General features: G+C 39.6%; 1 protein-coding gene across 1 annotated transcript in view; it reads right to left on the bottom strand.

The window, feature by feature from the left end:
* Nucleotides 1–17429, bottom strand: part of MSH2 (mutS homolog 2) — a 96720-nt gene that overhangs the window by 24443 nt on the left and 54848 nt on the right. Inside the window, exon 8 of the mRNA XM_053586955.1 lies at nucleotides 15647–15756. Within this exon, the coding sequence (XP_053442930.1) occupies nucleotides 15647–15756 (110 nt within the window). The remainder of the gene's footprint in view (nucleotides 1–15646; nucleotides 15757–17429) is intronic.

Below are 17429 nucleotides of genomic sequence, written 5' to 3'. Positions count from 1 at the left end.
GCAGGGAAAACTCTTGAAGGAATCGGCCTGGGTGAATACTTTATGAGGACGACTCCCCAGGCAACTGAAGCAGTATCAAAAATACATTACTGGGACCTGATCAAGCTAAAAAGCTTCTGCACAGCCAAGAACACAGTAAGTAAAGCAAGCAGACAGCCCTCAGAATGGAGAAAGTATTTGCAAGTTATACCTCCGATAAAGGTTTAATAACCAGAATCCACAGAGAACTCAAACATATTAGCAAGAAAAGAACAAATGATCCCATCTCAGGGTGGGCAAAGGACTTGAAGAGAAACTTCTCTGAAGAAGACAGACGCACGATCTACAGACACATGAATAAAAGCTCATCATCCTTAATCATCAGAGAAATGCAAATCAAAACTACTTTGAGATATCACCTAACCCCAGTAAGAGTAGCCCACATAACAAAATCCCAAAACCAGAGATGTTGGCGTGGATGTGCAGAAAAGGGGACTTTTCCCCTTTTCTGTTGGCGTGGATGTGTAGAAATGTGCATTCTACACTGCTGGTGGGAATGCATACTAATATGTTCCTTTTGGAAGGATGTTTGGAGAATACTTAGAGATCTAAAAATAGACCTGCCATTCAATCCTATAATTCCTTTACTAGGTATATACCCAGAAGACCAAAAATCACAATATAACAAAGACATCTGTACCAGGATGTTTATTGCAGCCCAATTCATAATCGCTAAGTCATGGAAGAAGCCCAAGTGCCCATTGATCCATGAATGCACTAGGAAATTGTGGTACATGTATACCATGGAATATTATGCAGCCTTAAAGAAAGATGGGGACTTTACCTCTTTGATGCTTATGTGGATGGAGCTGGAACATATTCTTCTTAGCAAAGTATTTCAAGAATGGAAGAAAAAGTATCCAATGTACTCAGCCCTACTATGAAGCTAATGTATAGCTTTCATATGAAGGCTATAACCCAACTATAGCACAAGAATATGGGGAAAGGGCCAAGGAAAGGGAAGGGAGGGGGGAAGTCGGGGTGGAGGGAGGGTAATGGGTGGGGCCACACCTACGGTGCATCTTAGAATGCGTACAGGTGAAACCTACTAAATGCAGAATACAAATGTCTACATACAATAACTAAGAAAATGCCATGAAGACTACGTTTAACAGTTTGATGAGAATATTTCAGATTGAATATGAAACCAGCACATTGTACCCCTTGATTGCACAAATGTACACAGCTATAATTTAACAATAAAAAAAGAAAGAAAGATGCTATAAAAAGAAAAGATGAATATTTCAGCAACCTTGAGATTATTCCATTTTTGTTGTTGTTGTTGTTGTTGAGACAGGGTCCCACCCTATGCCCCCGAGCAGAGTGCAGTGGGTGTGGTAGCTCACCACAACCTCAGACTCGGGCTGCAGGCACCCTGTTGCCTCAGCCTCTGGAAGTCACTGGGATTACAGGTGCTCGCTGCGGCGCCCAGCTGCGTTTTTCCATTTTTTTTTCATGAGTCGGGGTCTCACTGTCGCTCAGGCGAGTCTCGAACTCCTGAGCTCAAGCAATTCTCCCTCCTCAGCCTCCCACAGTGCTGGGATTACAGGCGTGAGCCACCGCGCCTGGCTATTCCATTTTTTTTTTTTTAAAGAAACTACCACCAAATACTAGTGAGGCTACAGAGAAATTAGTATACTCATTCATTTCTAGTGAGCATCTAAATTGGTATAACCTTTAAAAATGAAGAAAGCAATATACAAGGAGAATCAGAGATATTTGTTATACTGTGACATAACAATTCTACTCCTAGGAATTCAATCTAAGGAAATAATGCAACAGAAGCAAAATGACACCTAGCTGAATAAAATTTCTGCAGATTTATGTTAACAGCAACATTTAAAAATAAAAAAATATCACAACACTTGCACTAAGGTACGTCAATAGAATAGAATACGGTACAGTAATTTAAACAGATAATGAAGAGTATCTAGAAATAAGGACCAAGACTTATGATAATTCAGGAACAAAATAACGATACACTCAATAGTATATTAAAATTATGCTACTGAACTTGCCTCTTCCAATGAATCTGAGGAGAGGTGATCAGAGCAAGGCCAAGTTCCTACAGCCACCCTCCCCCACATACACCTTCCAGAAATCTATTGGTAAATCAACAAAATCCTGAGTATTCTCTTTAATAATCCTAAATCTGCAGAAAAGAAAATTGAATCTTCTTACATTCTCTGTCCTCAAATAGGGGATACTATTTTGAAAGTTGCTGAGGAGACCAAAGACAGATGTGGAAAAGTGAACAAGTAGGCTCTAACTTACTAAAATAAATATTCTAAAGGCCACAAAGCAAACTGGTCATTTTCATCAATATATCACTCTCCCCACACAATCTGGGCAAATAAAATACACCACCCAACTAGGTATACTTACCTAGCACTGAAGTCTTTTAACAAACACAATATCTGACTCCTATTATCGCCTAGTTTCTTTTCCAACAATAACACCTACCTGGGCATCAGAAACACAGTTATTGAATGAGGTTACACGAAAGGAGGTATAAATATGGAAGATACTAGAGATCGTTAATGAATTTTTAAAAGCTCCACTCTGAGAAATATTAGACAAAATGCTAAAAACATTTTTCCAAATAAGGTATAGCTGAGTTGGAGAAACTAGAGCTCTGAGTCTCTGCAAAGTAGAGCGGCCCCATCATAAGCCAGGTGGACCATTTTAAAAACACACCTCATGATAAATGGGAAAAACAGGGGAACTTATCTCTACCAGCCTGTTCCTCTTGGTAAGGGAAGATAGGAACAGAACCTCTTCCCTGACAGTATGTGACTGAAAGCCTGCCTTCACAGGAGTTTAGATTTCAAATGCCTGCTATTAGGCTGGGCACAGTGGCTCACACCTATAATCCTAGTACTCTGGGAGGCAGAGGTGGATAGATCGCTTGAGCTCAGGAATTCAAGACCAGCCTGAGCAAGAGCAAGACCTTATCTCTGAAAACAGTCAGGTGTTGTGGCAGGCGCCTGTAGTCTCAGCTACTCTGGAGGCTGAGGCAAGAGGATGGCTTGAGCCCAAGAGTTTGAGGTTGCTGTGAGCTATGACACCAAGGCACTCTACCAAGGGCAACAAAGTGAGACTCTGTCTCAAAAAAAAAAAAAAAAAAAAATCAGGCTTGGTGCCAGTAGTACAGTGGTTATGGCGCCAGACACATACACTGAGGGTGGCGGGTTCAAACCCTACCAAGGCCAGCTAAGCAGCAAAGACAACTGCAACAAAAAAAATTGCCAGGCGTTGTGGAGGGTACCTGTGGTCCCAGCTACTTGAGGTTGCTGTGAGCTGCGGCGCCATAGCACTCTACTGAGGGTGACATGGAGGGACCCTTTCAGTCTCAAAAAAAAAAAAAAAAAAAAAAAAACAACCAAATGTCTACCACTGTATTTGTGCTGGCAATCACAGAAGCTGCTGGTTATTGGTTATTTCTGATTCCCTCCTTTCTACAGTGACAGAACTGATAATTTTTAGCAGGGCACATAACTACTCAGAACAAAGACTATGCTTCCCAGCTTGCACTGCAGCTAGTTGAAGGCATACAAATAAATTCTGGCCAATAGAAATGAAGTGTACCATTTCTAGAAGGCATCTTCCTCTTCCCCTTGTCTTTTTATTTATTTATTTATTTATTTATTTTTGAGACAGAGTCTCACTTTGTCACCCTCAGTAGAAGGCTGTGGCGTCATAGCTCACAGCAACCTCAAACTCTTGGGCTTAAGTGATTCTCTTGCCTCAGCCTCCCAAATAGCTGGGACTACAGGCACCTGCCACACGCCTGGCTATTTTTTTGTTGTAGGTGTCATGGTTGTTTAGCAGGCCTCGGCCAGGTTCGAGCCCACCAGTCCCAGTGTATATGGCCGGTGCCCTAACCACTGAACTATAGGCGCTGAGCCATTCCCCTTTTATCTTTTCTGAACAGCTGGAATGAAGAGAAGGTGGCAAGTCACCCTGGACTTTAAAAATGAAGGCAATATGTAGGGGTGGTTGAATAACAAGGGAGGAGCCAGGTCCCAGACACAGTGGAGCTGCCTGCATTGCCAGGCCTGTGCTGTTATGCCTAGACTGTTATGATGAAAATTAAACCTCAATTCTTGTTTAAACCACTGCTATATATTGTTGGTTTCTTTTTTAGCAGCTAAATCTTTCTTTATCCTAATAAATCTGAAAAACTCCAGGCTGAGAAATGAACCTAAAAGTATTCTTAGGCTACTTACACTGTGGGGTGCCTGGCAAATGCAAATTTTATCTGGGAGAGGATGCATGATTTGCATAGAACCCAGCTAAACAACAATTTATAATCTCAACATAAAAAAACAGATAAGGAAACTAGATACGAAGAATAAGAGTTAAAAAAAAAATTTTTAAAAAGAAGAACTCAACAGAAACAAGGATCAGAGATTAAAACCCAAGAGATGGATTATCAAGTGTAATTAAAATATTTAACTATAAAAGTGGCTGGGTGGCGGTGCCTGTAGCTCAGTGGGTAGGGCACTGGCCACATACACTCAAACTGGAAGGTTCAAACCGGCCCAGGGCCAGCTAAAACAACAACGACAACTGCAACAATAAATAAATAAATAAACAAACAAACAAATAAATAAGGCTGGGCACAGTGACTCATGCCTATAATCCTAGCACTTTGGGAGGCTGAGGCAGGTGTATCGCCTTAGCTTAGGAGTTTGAGACCAGCCTGATCTACAGCAAGACCCGCTCTCTAAAAAATAGCAGGGGGTTGTGGTGGGTGCCTGTAGTCCCGACTACGTGGGAGGCTGAGGCAAGAGCACTGCTTGAGCCCAAGAGTTTGAGGGTGCTGTGAGCTATGATGCCATAACACTCTACGAAAGGCAAAGTCTCAAAACACACACACACAAAACTATAAAAGAGAATGGAACACGTGAGCAAAAAACAAGGCTACTTTAAAAAATAAAACAACACAAAACTCAGACTGGCAGAGTCTGGAAAGAGATCAAGTAACTTTTATAAATGAAAAAATATACTCTTTGAAAAAAGAAACCTGATGAATTGGTTAAACAACATGAGAAGTTACAAGATACCCAGTGAATTAGAGTGTCTGAAATAATCATAAAGAGAGCAGCACAGAGACACATGGCAGAAAAAGTCTAACATATGTCCAATCATAGTTTTTAGAAAACAAGAAAGGAACATAATATTCAAAGAGAGAATGATCAGTAATTTTCCAGAATTGATGAAAGACATGAAATTCTCTAATTGATAAAACACAATAAATCCAACTATGAAAAATCAAAAGAAATCTATCCTTGGACAGAGAAAAAGAATTGATATCTGGAACCAAGACTTCTTGCCTCAGCCTCCCAAGTCGCTGGGACTACAGGCGCTGGCCACAACGCCCAGCTATTTTTTTGTTGCAATTTGGCCGGGACTGGGTTTGAACCCGCCACCGTTGGTATATGGGGCCAGCGCCCTACTCACTGAGCCACAGGAGCAGCCCTGGAACCAGGACTTCTTTTTTTTTTTTTTATTGTTGGGGATTCATTGAGGGTACAATAAGCCAGTTACACTGATTGCAATTGTTAGGTAAAGTCCCTCTTGCAATCATGTCTTGCCCCCATAAAGTGTGACACACACTAAGGTCCCACCCCACTCCCTCCCTCTCTCTTTCTGCTTCCCCCCCCCCATAACCTTAATTGTCATTAATTGTCCTCATATCAAGATTGAGTACATAGGATTCATGCTTCTCCATTCTTGTGATGCTTTATTAAGAATAATGTCTTCCACTTCCATCCAGGTTAATACGAAGGATGTAAAGTCTCCATTATTTTTAATGGCTGAATAGTATTCCATGGTATACATATACCACAGCTTGTTAATCCATTCCTGGGTTGGTGGGCATTTAGGCTGTTTCCACATTTTGGCGATTGTAAATTGAGCTGCAATAAACAGTCTAGTACAAGTGTCCTTATGATAAAAGGATTTTTTTCCTTCTGGGTAGATGCCCAGTAATGGGATTGCAGGATCGAATGGGAGGTCTAGGTTGAGTGCTTTGAGGTTTCTCCATACTTCCTTCCAGAAAGGTTGTACTAGTTTGCAGTCCCACCAGCAGTGTAAAAGTGTTCCCTTCTCTCCACATCCACGCCAGCATCTGCAGTTTTGAGATTTTGTGATGTGGGCGGAACCAGGACTTCTAAACAGCAGTAATAATGTAAGCCAAAGGGCAGCACAATACGACGTCACAGGTAATGAGGAAAAAGAACCGTCAACCTAGAATGGTACACCTAGCTAGATATAGTGCCCTTCCAGAACGAGGGTGAAATCTAGAAATCCTCCAACAAACAAAACTGAGTAACAGACCTCAAAGAAAGGAACTTCTAAAAAATAACCAGCAAGGACAGAATAGCAAAGAAACTAGTAAGCATATGGATAAATCTAAACTTAACATCGACTTGCACAATGGAAATCTGAGAGGCAAAAAAGACAGAACTAGGACACGACAGTAAGGAAGAAATACAATCTGATTTAAGGTGTCCTAAAGTCCTAATATTTAGGGGGATAAATGAGAACATTATGATAGGCTTTTCTCTGATGAGTTAAGTATAAACATTAAAAAATATATATACGGGCCTCTTTGCCTACTTGCCCTGGCGATGGAGGGCCATTCACAGTCCCCGGGGAACATATCCTGCATTGTAAACTTTCTTACCCTGAAAGTTATCTTTCTCAGTAAACTCTATTTCATCATTTCATCCTTACCTTAAAAAAAAAATATATATATATGTATGTGTGTGTGTGTGCGCGTGCGCGTATATTCCAAACCAGTATGTGTAAGGGACAGGACTGACAAGGGACAGAAGGAAAGTACAAAATGGAATTTTTTTTTTTTTTTTTTTGAGACAAAGCCTCAAGCTGTCTTCCTGGGTAGAGTGCCGTGGCCTCACACAGCTCACAGCAACCTCCAACTCCTGGGCTCAAGCGATTCTCCTGCCTCGGCCATTCAAGTAGCTGGGACCACAGGTGCGCGCCACAACGCCTGGCTATTTTTTGGTTGTAGTTGTCATCCATGAGGAGTGGCTTTGTTAGTAACACCACCTGCCCGCCAGCTTTGTGTAAATACTTCAGGTGTTTTCTGTGGCTACTTTCCATAATTATTCTAGATTTTCTACTTTTGAAGTAAATGCAGATAACTACCCCAAGATAAAGCACAAAAAAAGACAGTTTTCACATAAAATTAAACAATTTCTTTTAGGTTGGGTGGTTCAATAATATGTATTAAGTTTAAATGTTTTAATGCTGCATTTGGATCATTTCTTTGAATATAATTTTACATACACTTCTTAATGTTTCATTTATTGGAAAAGTAGCACCTTTTTTTTTTTGTAGAGACAGAGTCTTACTTTATTGCTCTCAGTAGAGTGCTATGGTTTCACAGCTCACAGCAATCTCCAACTCCTGGGCGTAGGTGATTCTCTTGCCTCAGCCTCCTGAGTAGCTGGGACTACAGGTGCCCGTCACAACGCCTGGCTATTTTTTTGTTGAGGTTTGGCTGGGGCCAGGTTTGAACCCACCACCCTTGGTATATGGGGCCGGCGCCCTACTCACTGAGCCACTGGCGCTAGGAAAAGTAGCAAATTTAAATAAATTTTTATTGAAAATACTGGGACAGAAGCATGAAATAGATTTTAAAAGGCCACACTTGGATGATCCTGATACAACTGTCTGATTACTGTTTGAGTATACATAAGTTAAAAGATAGTACATGTAATGTTTTACAATTTTTATTCTCAGAAATGAAAAAAATATATAAAAAGGGTAAGTATTTATATTCTCCCCACCTAGAATGAACCTTTTCAATGTTACATTTTTGTTTATAGCCATCCTTTTAAAAAATGACAAAACACTGTTGTAAAACAGTGTTGCAACAAGTTTATACAAGTTTTTGCATAAACTTAAAAAAGTTTATGTAAAAATGGAATTAAAAGATAAAAATATAAGCCTTAGTTCTCAACACAAACTTCATCAAGTTCAAAATACTTTTATAAGTGATGATAATCAGCCATTTTAGTCCATCCCTAAAGAACTTAGGGTCCTGGAAACTTAACTATGTCTGTGCAGTCTTTTTTACATTATTAATTGAAGAAAAATGAGTACTAAGGATTTTTTTTTTTTTTAAGATTAGGTAGCAAAAAGTAGTTAGGAGACAAATCAGGACTGTAAAGTGAATGCCTAGATGTCCCATCAAATCTCTCTCTCAAAATTGTCCTCGTGTGAAAGACAAATGAGCTTTGACATGAGTGGTAGAGAAGAATCCTCTGACGAAGGTTTTCCATTTTTTTATTTCTGCTAAAGCTTAGGCTGATTTTCTTAGAACTCTTTCATAATGAGCAGATGTTATCATTCTTTGGCATTCCAGAAAGTCCGCAAGGAAAGTGCCTTGACCATCTCACAAAACTGTTGCCATGACCTTCGTTTTTGACCAATCCAATTTTGTTTTGACTGGATCACTTTCACCTAAGGCAGTGGTTCTCAACCTGTGGGTCACAACCCACAGGAACTGTATTAAAGGGCTGCAGCATTAGGAAGGTTGAGAACCACTGACCTAAGAGGTAGCTATTGTTTCAATTGTGCTTTTCCTGAGTGATCTTACGGATGAAGCTGTGTTTCATCTCCTGTTATGTTTCTTCAAAGAAATGCTTCAGGATCTTGATTGCTCTTGTTTAAAATTTTTGGTTTAGGTAAAAAGGTTTACAACCTGAGATTTTATTTATTTTTAAATTAAATTGTTTTAGTCCACTATATTTATTGTGATTATTAGTATCTTTGGATTTATTTCTACCAGATTATTTTTGTTATTCCTCTTTTTTTTTTCTTTTGTATTCCTCTTTTTGATTCCTCTTGCCTATCCTATCTTATTTTTATATTGATTGGGGTTTTTAAAATTCCATTTTGGGCTTGGGGCCTATGGCTCAAGTGGCTAAGGCACCAGCTACAGGTTCGAATCCAGCCTGGGTCTGCCAAACAACTATGATAGCTGCAACCAAAAAATAGCAGGGTGTTGTTGCGGCCACCTATAGACTAAGGCAGGAGAACTGCTTAAGGCCAAGAGTTTGAGGTTGCTGTGAGCTGTGATACCATGGCATTCTACCGAGGGCAACAGAGTGAGACTCTGTCTCAAAAAACAAAACAAAACAAAACAAACAACAACAACAAAAAGCCACTCCTGTAAATGCTGCTCCCTTCTTCACAGGCACTAAGTAGACAGCTGGCTGAGAACAATAAAGCTTTCAGAAGTTTCTCATGAAACAACTGATGCCCCCTGGAGATCTCCTCAAAGTGGTTCTGAATCATGTAATTTAAATGCCTAAATTCATTACAAATATCTACAGTGACAGTGAAGAGTTGAATTCACCTTATAAACTGAGATAAGTATAAAATGTGGGGAAGAAATCCTCAGGACCTTAACAAAAGCACAGCTATTTGGGAGACAGGTAGCAAAAGAAAGCAGGGCAGAAACCAAACTGCATGATTACAGCAACCCTTTCCCACACTCCTGTAAATCCTCACGACCCTGACAAGAATATAGCCAGCCTGGGAGGACGGCAAGTCAGAGACCAAATGGCATGGTCACAGCAACCCCGTCCTTACCCTCCTCAAATCATTCAAGGCTGGTGTACCTGGGAAGCATCAGAATCTCCTACGCTGGTCCTGGATGGCACCAGAGATAAGGCCTTTCTGCAAGATTAACACCTTTTGTGGAAGGCAGTAATTCTAAAATTAGTCTTAGACATAGCCTCATTCACTCTGCAGGAAAGATGACTTCCCTCACCTCTCATGACCCTCTCCCACATTCCAACTACACTAGTAATAAGTCCCTTGAAACTATGTAAGCCATGGGGAGCTGACTTCTGGTCAGGCTCCATTCTGCTCCTTTAAAATACAACCTATCCTTAATCCCTGGACTGGCCTCCTCTCTTTCTTGCGGACCCTGGCCAGACTCTACTCTTAAACCTCTCAAAAAGTTTGTAACTGAGATTAAAGAAGATACTACTGGAGTTCAGAAAAATGAAGCCTCCAGTCTCAGAAGCAGTTTTTCTCTGCCTTGCCCCTCTCCTCCAATCTCTCGGTCTTGTTCTCCGGAGTCTACCTAGCTAAAGAAAACTAAAATAATTCTTCCCCAACGTGGGTCAAAAAAGCCAGAACCCTCTCCACCACAAAGCCCATAATTAAACCTAAAATTATTCTGTGGAAAAACTAGCCATAAAGAAATTATATGACCCATTTTGTTGGGCTGTAGGTCATAATAACCCCATTGCAAAGAGGGTCCTGTCCCACACCTCAAAGGAAGGAATACATGCTCAGAGAGGCCAAGAAGAATCTCCAGAGGCTTGCTGGGTTTCCCCATTGATCTGTTAGCATTAGATCATACCTATCATATTTCTACATGGATGTCTATACTGTACTGAATTTAAACATAAAAATGGGTAACTTCCTTTTATCTTTTAAAAGGTCTTCATTCTGAAGGCTCCAGTGTTTACACATTAAGTAAATTTGTATGCCTCTTCTTCTTTTAATTAATCTCCCTCATGTCAGTGATTTTTCAGCAAACCTTTAGGGAGCCAAGATTCCTTGGTTTTTAAGTAGGAATCTGATTTATTTAAGACAATACTGAAGGAGCTCAGGGAATTTCACCCCAAAATATGACTTCTTGGTATAAACAGTGTTTTGAATTAAAGGCCCTTAGAGATCAACAAGTCTTGGGAAGGGCTTTCCCTCTATCTTCATAAAAACCACATGGATCCATCAAGAACAATTGTCTTTTATTTCCCTCTCAGGTAGCCCAATATATTATAGGAAAGAAGATCAAGAATACAACCAGGGCAGGTGCAGCAGCTCACTCACAACAGTAATCTAAAACACCTTGGGAAGCTGAGGCAAAGGATCCCCTTAAGTCCAGTAGTTGAGTATAACCTGAGAGAGAACCCTGGACTCTACCAAAAATAGAAAAATTAACCAGGCATGGTAGTGCATGCCTGTAGCCTCAGCTACCTGGAAGGCTGAGGAGGACTGCTTGAGCCCAGGAGCCTGAGGCTGTCGTGAGCTATGATGATCCTGGTGCACTCTAGCCTGGATGACAGACAGATCCTGAAGACAACAACAACAGCAAAAGCCCTCTAATCCCAAATCAACACCAACCACTAATTTACAGACAGAGTAAATTCTAATTTAACAAATAATTTTCAGCTATTTCTGATCAAAGTAAAAAATCCTTAAACCACAACAGGGAAAATTAGTATAATGGAGTTAGAGGAAGCACACCAGGTTGTTAACATTGTTCACCTGGGGGGGGGGGGAACCATTGAAGATGATCCCTGAAGAGGATCAGGATATGCTACCTCAAAGTATGCCACTTTGACATAAGGATTATTTTGAGATGAAGATAACTAAGAAATACCATACACAGAAGGAACTCTCTGCCCCACCCCCTTCCTGCCTAAAAGTAGAGCATATGTCTGTTTCCCTTTGTGAAGATATCTTTCCTACCAGGAAGAGAACTCTTTTTTATCATCCATTGACTCACTGAGATGGTACCTGGATTTGGATCTGCATAAACCTTACTAAAATAACTTTTATCTTCTATTAGTTTCCCCATATACTTATCTTCCCAAAATGTATCACCCCTAGAAACCCAAACCCTTTTCCTTTAGCTTGTCACATTTCCACAATTTATCAACCTTTATTAAAATGGCATATGAGCTCTCCAGTCTGCTTCTTTGTTTTCACTTCTTTTCTGAAAAGCTCCATGTCATGTGAAATCATCCTTTTCTCCTGTGACTCTGCCTTTTGTCAGTTTAATTCTCAGGCACAGCCACTAAACCTAAGAGGATAGAAGAAATGTATTTATAACTGAGAGGAGACTTGAAAAACAGTAAAAATGTTTTCTGTCTCAAAACTCCCTAACCGCTTCAGAGACCTAAAACCTACTCCCTGCCTCAGGCCAGTGGTCAGGAGGAGCAAGGGAGTGTCCTTTGTTCTTTTGTGCTATAGGAGATTCCAGGATGGGCAGAGGTCAGCAGAATGTCTCCACCTCTTACCTTTCAGACAGAGATAGGATCAGTGAGAATCATCAACTATATAATACCCTGAAACTGAAAACCCTCCCTCAAAAAGCTCTGTATTTCTGCTGATAGGGAGGAAAATGGTACTATGAGACAGGAGTCTACTTTTCCCTTATTTGCCTGGAAATTAACAAACTCCTTTTTCCTTCTCAACCACTTGTCCTCCTTCTGATGCACCCTCAGGGACAAATACCAAGATTTTGGCAATGTGTTCCTCCCAACCCTACCTCTTCTTTGCCTCTATACTTCTTTGAATTTTGTTTCACTTATCCTGATACATGTTACATTTAAAGGCAGAAAAGCCTCAAACAAAAAAACCCCACTTAAGTTATGTATAAATATCACTGTGAAAAACTACCCACAAGCACTCTAAATAAAAACCACAAGTAAGAACGTATCAGCTGGGTGCAGTGGCTCACACCTGTAATCCTAGCCCTCTGGGAGGTGGAAGCGGGTGGATTTCCTGATCTCAGGAGTTTGAGACCAGCCTGAGCCAGAGTGAGACCTCATCTCTAAAAACAGCCTGTCAAGCAGATACACATCCCCAAGGTTGATCCTATTCAGTCAAAATATTGTATGACTTTAAAAACGACAACAAAAAAAAAAGACAAAAAGGGATGTAAAATGAAAGTACTAAGAATTTTTTATCATCCTGTTGCCTTTTAAAATTATCACAGTAGTGGGCGCTATCACCAATGAATAGATTTTGCAAATAATAAAACCAGATAGCTGTAACTGTGTACAATGAAGTCGTGCTTTCGTAAATGCTGCTTGGCACCTTGCCTCTATTGTTCCCAGGTATACAGGTGTACGGGACCTCTTTTGGGAGGACTGCAGACTTCCCATGTAGCTCAGCTCTCCAGCTGCCAGGAGCTGGATAAGAGCAGGATGTAACTTAGCTCTTCAGCTGCCCTAAGTTGAATAAATGCACGTTACACCTGCCCTTCAGTGCCTGAATTACACTCCAGTCTGTCCAAATTAGTTAGAATATTTGCATTACATAGGCACTAACTAAAGTCTCACAGGATGTAACCATTTGCCCCTCTTCCAACATGCCTTACCTGTCTTTTAAGAAAATGTATAAATATGAAACATCCTGAAAACCTCTTTGGATAAACAGCCACAGATGACTTTTTCCTAGATATGCCCTAGAGCTAGCTTAACAAACCTCAAATAATTGAGATCTTTGCCTCAGTCACTTATTTCAGTTGTTAAAACCAATGTTTGGCTAGATGTTACCCAGTGATTGCCTAAGTGTGCGCAGCATTTCAGAGAGGCTACAAATTGGTGGAAAAACATACTATACTCAGTCTCATTTTGAGGTCAATTACATTCCCAATTTACTAAGCAAGTAGTTCTCAAAGTGCAGTCCCTGAACAAGCAGCATCAACAAACTTGGGTATGTGTTGAAAATGCAAATTCTGCAACTCTATCCCACACTTAAAGCCCTGATTCTGGGCTTGATACCCAGCAATTTGCAGGAGGGCTGCAAATTAGCGGGCATTGTGGCAGGCACCTGTAGTTCTAGCTACTTGGAGGCTGAGGCAGGAGGATTGCTTGAGCCCAAGAGTTTGAGGTTGCTGTGAGTATGATACCATAGCACTCTATGGAGGGCAACAGAGTGAGATTCAGAAAGGAAGGGATGGAAGGAGGGAAGAAGGAACAAAGGAAGGAAGGAAATACTGATTTGTGTGATTTTTTTTTTTTTTTTGCTTATCAGTGGTATGTGGTATCATGAAAAGTATGCAGACCTTTTTTATGCTCATCATCTTTCTTTGTGTTTGTGTATTAATGTGTGGCCCAAGACAGCTCTTTTTCCAATGTATGGAAGAGAAAAAAGGCTGGACATCTCTGAAAGGAATGTTTACAAATACCCAACTCTGCCCCATCATATTAAGCAAGGCTACATCCTCAGAAAGGCATGTGTAAAACACATTCAGCATCCAGGTGTCTTGGAACAGTATTTCTGCCTCTTGCTGACAAAAAAAGTTCCTTATCTATCAAGCACCTAAAATCATTCCACTAATGCAAGAAAAAACAGCCAAAATGCAAGTTTTCCTAAATGAAGGATAATAGTACGAGTGTTTTGGTTGTTTAACCTGCAAGTAAATGGAAAAGACTGCCTATCAATGACTTAAGATATACTGTACCTACACGCAGTTATGCACTTTTAAATCCAGACAGCACAGAACAAATGAGATTTAACTTGTTTAAGTATTAATGACCCAAACAAGTCAACATCACACAGGACAAATATTAAACTCACAGGCATTAGGAAGAATGCAAAGACCTAGTAATTAGCAAATATGCTGTTACCTTAATATGAATACAAGCACATATTCCCTGCATAATCATTTTAATAGGAAATTTAATTCAGAAAAATTTCAAAATATCAAAGTCACAGTTTAAATACATTATATTCAATGTCCTCATCATATTAAACTTGTTCATATAAACCAATTTTTCACAGACACAAAACAAAACCTTACCATTTCATAAATCTTGCTTTCAAATTCATTTTCATATAAGGATATTTTCAACTATTTCAGAAACTATTCTTATTTTATATACAAATTTCCATTCAAAATTGTTAAAGACCTGAAGATTTAGATCATTTAAATTAAACACAAAATGTTCTCTGTTAACAAGAACTTTGGAAGGAAACAGTATTTAGAGTCATGGTTAACGTTTTAGTTATTTATGACAACTATTTAGGAGATATACACATACTCTAACCTCCTCTCCCAAAGAACTTCTCTATATAGGAAATAAACAAAAGAGAAGTTTTCTCTTGTTCTATATTTTCCCCCATCTTCTCTTCTCTTTCCTAGTGACTATAATTTTCCTTCTCTCATGGAGATAAGTAAAAGTCAATTGCATATGTAAAACTGTCTATGAGATTTTGTTTAACCAGGCTAGTTATGCCCAATATTCATTTCCTCCATTAATCTTTATTTTTATTCAGTAGAACAACTGTTGTTTTTTAAAAAATCCTTGTCTTGGGCGGCGCCTGTGGCTCAGTCGGTGGGGCGCTGGCCTCATATACCGAGGGTGGTGGGTTCAAACCCAGCCCCGGCCAAACGGCAACCAAAAAATAGCCGGGTGTTGTGGCAGGCGCCTGTAGTCCCAGCTACTCGGGAGGCTGAGGCAAGAGAATCGCTTAAGCCCAGGAGTTGGAGGTTGCTGTGAGCTGTGTGAGGCCACGGCACTCTACCGAGGGCCATAAAGTGAGACTCTGTCTCTACAAAAAAAAAAAAAAAATCCTTTTCTCATCTGTCACTTAATCTTATACCCACTGTCTACAAAGGTGCCAAACAGTATATGCCCACATATTGTCTGTTGTGCTACAATGCCTGGTTCTTTATTCCAACTCAGTTCATGTGGTATTGATAAATAAAGGAATGATGGCACAAATACTAAAAAGAGAAATTTGCAAACTTTTCTAATGTGGTCTTTGCTTTTCAAAAATATTCTGCTGCCTGAATTCAAAGTATATTGCATACCTGATCCATATCTAAAGTTGTTTCTATCATTTCCTGAAACTTGGAGAAATCAGAACGAAGATCAATAAGAGGAGTCGCAAAATCTGCCAACAATAATGTCTGATGTTTTCCTAAAAGAAAGCAATAAAAAAATAAATTTTAAAACCTCATTTTTAAAAATACAAGACTATAAATCATAAAAATTTGACTGAGATAACAAGCAACATTTATTTGATCCAAATAGTACAAATAGTACAGCAGGTCTCCAAAGTTGCTATTTACTCAGGTGTTTTAATTCAAATACATTTAGTACTCTATTTTACAGAAAGGGAGATAATCTAGCACTAGAAGTTTCCTACTAATAATACACTGCCTATCTGGCTTGTCTGTAATCTCCCTCACAATGAGTACTAGACTTAATTATAACTAAATGAATTTCACTTCTTATCACTTTGTGGTAGTCAAAGACATGGAAATAAGACCTCTAAGCTTACTTTATACATGTATTCCTAATTTCCATTAGTAACACAGTGTTTAAATTAACAAAGGTTAAATCAAGCCTAGTTTTTACATAATAGAACTTTCCTTGGTTCGGTGCCCATAGCTCACTGGTTTGGGCACTGGCCCAAACACTGGGCCTGCTAAACAACAATGACAACTACAACAAACAACAAAATAGCCAGGCATTATGGCAGGCACCTGTAGTCCCAGCTACTCAGGAAGCTGAGGCAAGAGAATTGCTTAAGCCCAAGAGTTTGAGGTTGCTGTGAGCTGTGACACCACAGGACTCTACCAAGGGCAACACAGTGAGACTCTGTCTCAAAAGAAAAAAAAAAGAACTTTCTTTGATGGTATATAATAGTGCATGCTAGGGAATTATGTAAGAAGGAAAGCAACAGAAAAGATAAAATGTAGAACAGGAACAGAGACCTGGGTGCCAGTCCTAGCTCTGCTACCTACTGGCTCTGTTATCTGGAGCACATTACTCTGAGCTCCCTTTTCTTTTTTTTAAACAATGGAATAATAACAGTGGCTACCCAGAAGAAGAAGAAATGAGATAATTACATTCATCACTTAGTATACTCCTTGACACTTAACAGAAGTTCTACCGAGGGTGACATAGTGAGACTCTTTCTCAAAAAAAAAAATCATGTTTTATTATTAATCACAACAGTGTCTGTACGTATTTAGAAAATAGTATGTATGTGTGAAACATCATTTAGACACACTATGAAAAACACTTTGCCCACATATTGTCTGTTGTGCTACAATGCCTGGTTCTTTATTCCAACTCAGTTCACGTGGCATTGATAAATAAAGGAACGATGGCAGCAAAATGCAGAGGTGGTGTTAGTTCATGAATTTTTTCCCCAGCCTATTAATGTTTTGAATAGAGCACAGGCAAGCTCTAATACAAGAGTAAGCCTTAGCAATGAAGACCTCACTCCGAGTAGTTGGCTTAATGCTCACTGTGTTTTCCACTATGTTAAGATATGTAGGAAGGCTCAAGGTGCTAAAACATTAACCAGTGTTTAAAATGAATAAATAAATAAATAAATAAATAAATAAATAAATAAAATTCTATACCCCGCTTTTAGGTTTTTAATTTTGATGAAACTGACCTCCATTAGAAACAAATGCCCCTCACTGACCTACACCTCTCAAAGGAAGAAACGAGCTCCAAACTGCAAAGTTACCTGATGCTAGATGCAAATGCAATGGAGGCCACTGATTTTATTAAAATTTGTTAATGCTTTTGTTGGTGATAGTTTTAAAAACTTCATGTCAAGTCTGCCTCAAACCC

The sequence above is a fragment of the Nycticebus coucang genome, chromosome 4 (genome assembly GCF_027406575.1).
Source record: "Nycticebus coucang isolate mNycCou1 chromosome 4, mNycCou1.pri, whole genome shotgun sequence".
In the NCBI taxonomy this organism is placed as follows: domain Eukaryota; kingdom Metazoa; phylum Chordata; class Mammalia; order Primates; family Lorisidae; genus Nycticebus; species Nycticebus coucang.
Note: the sequence above shows the minus strand (reverse complement) of the source record. Positions and strands in the feature narration are given on the sequence as shown.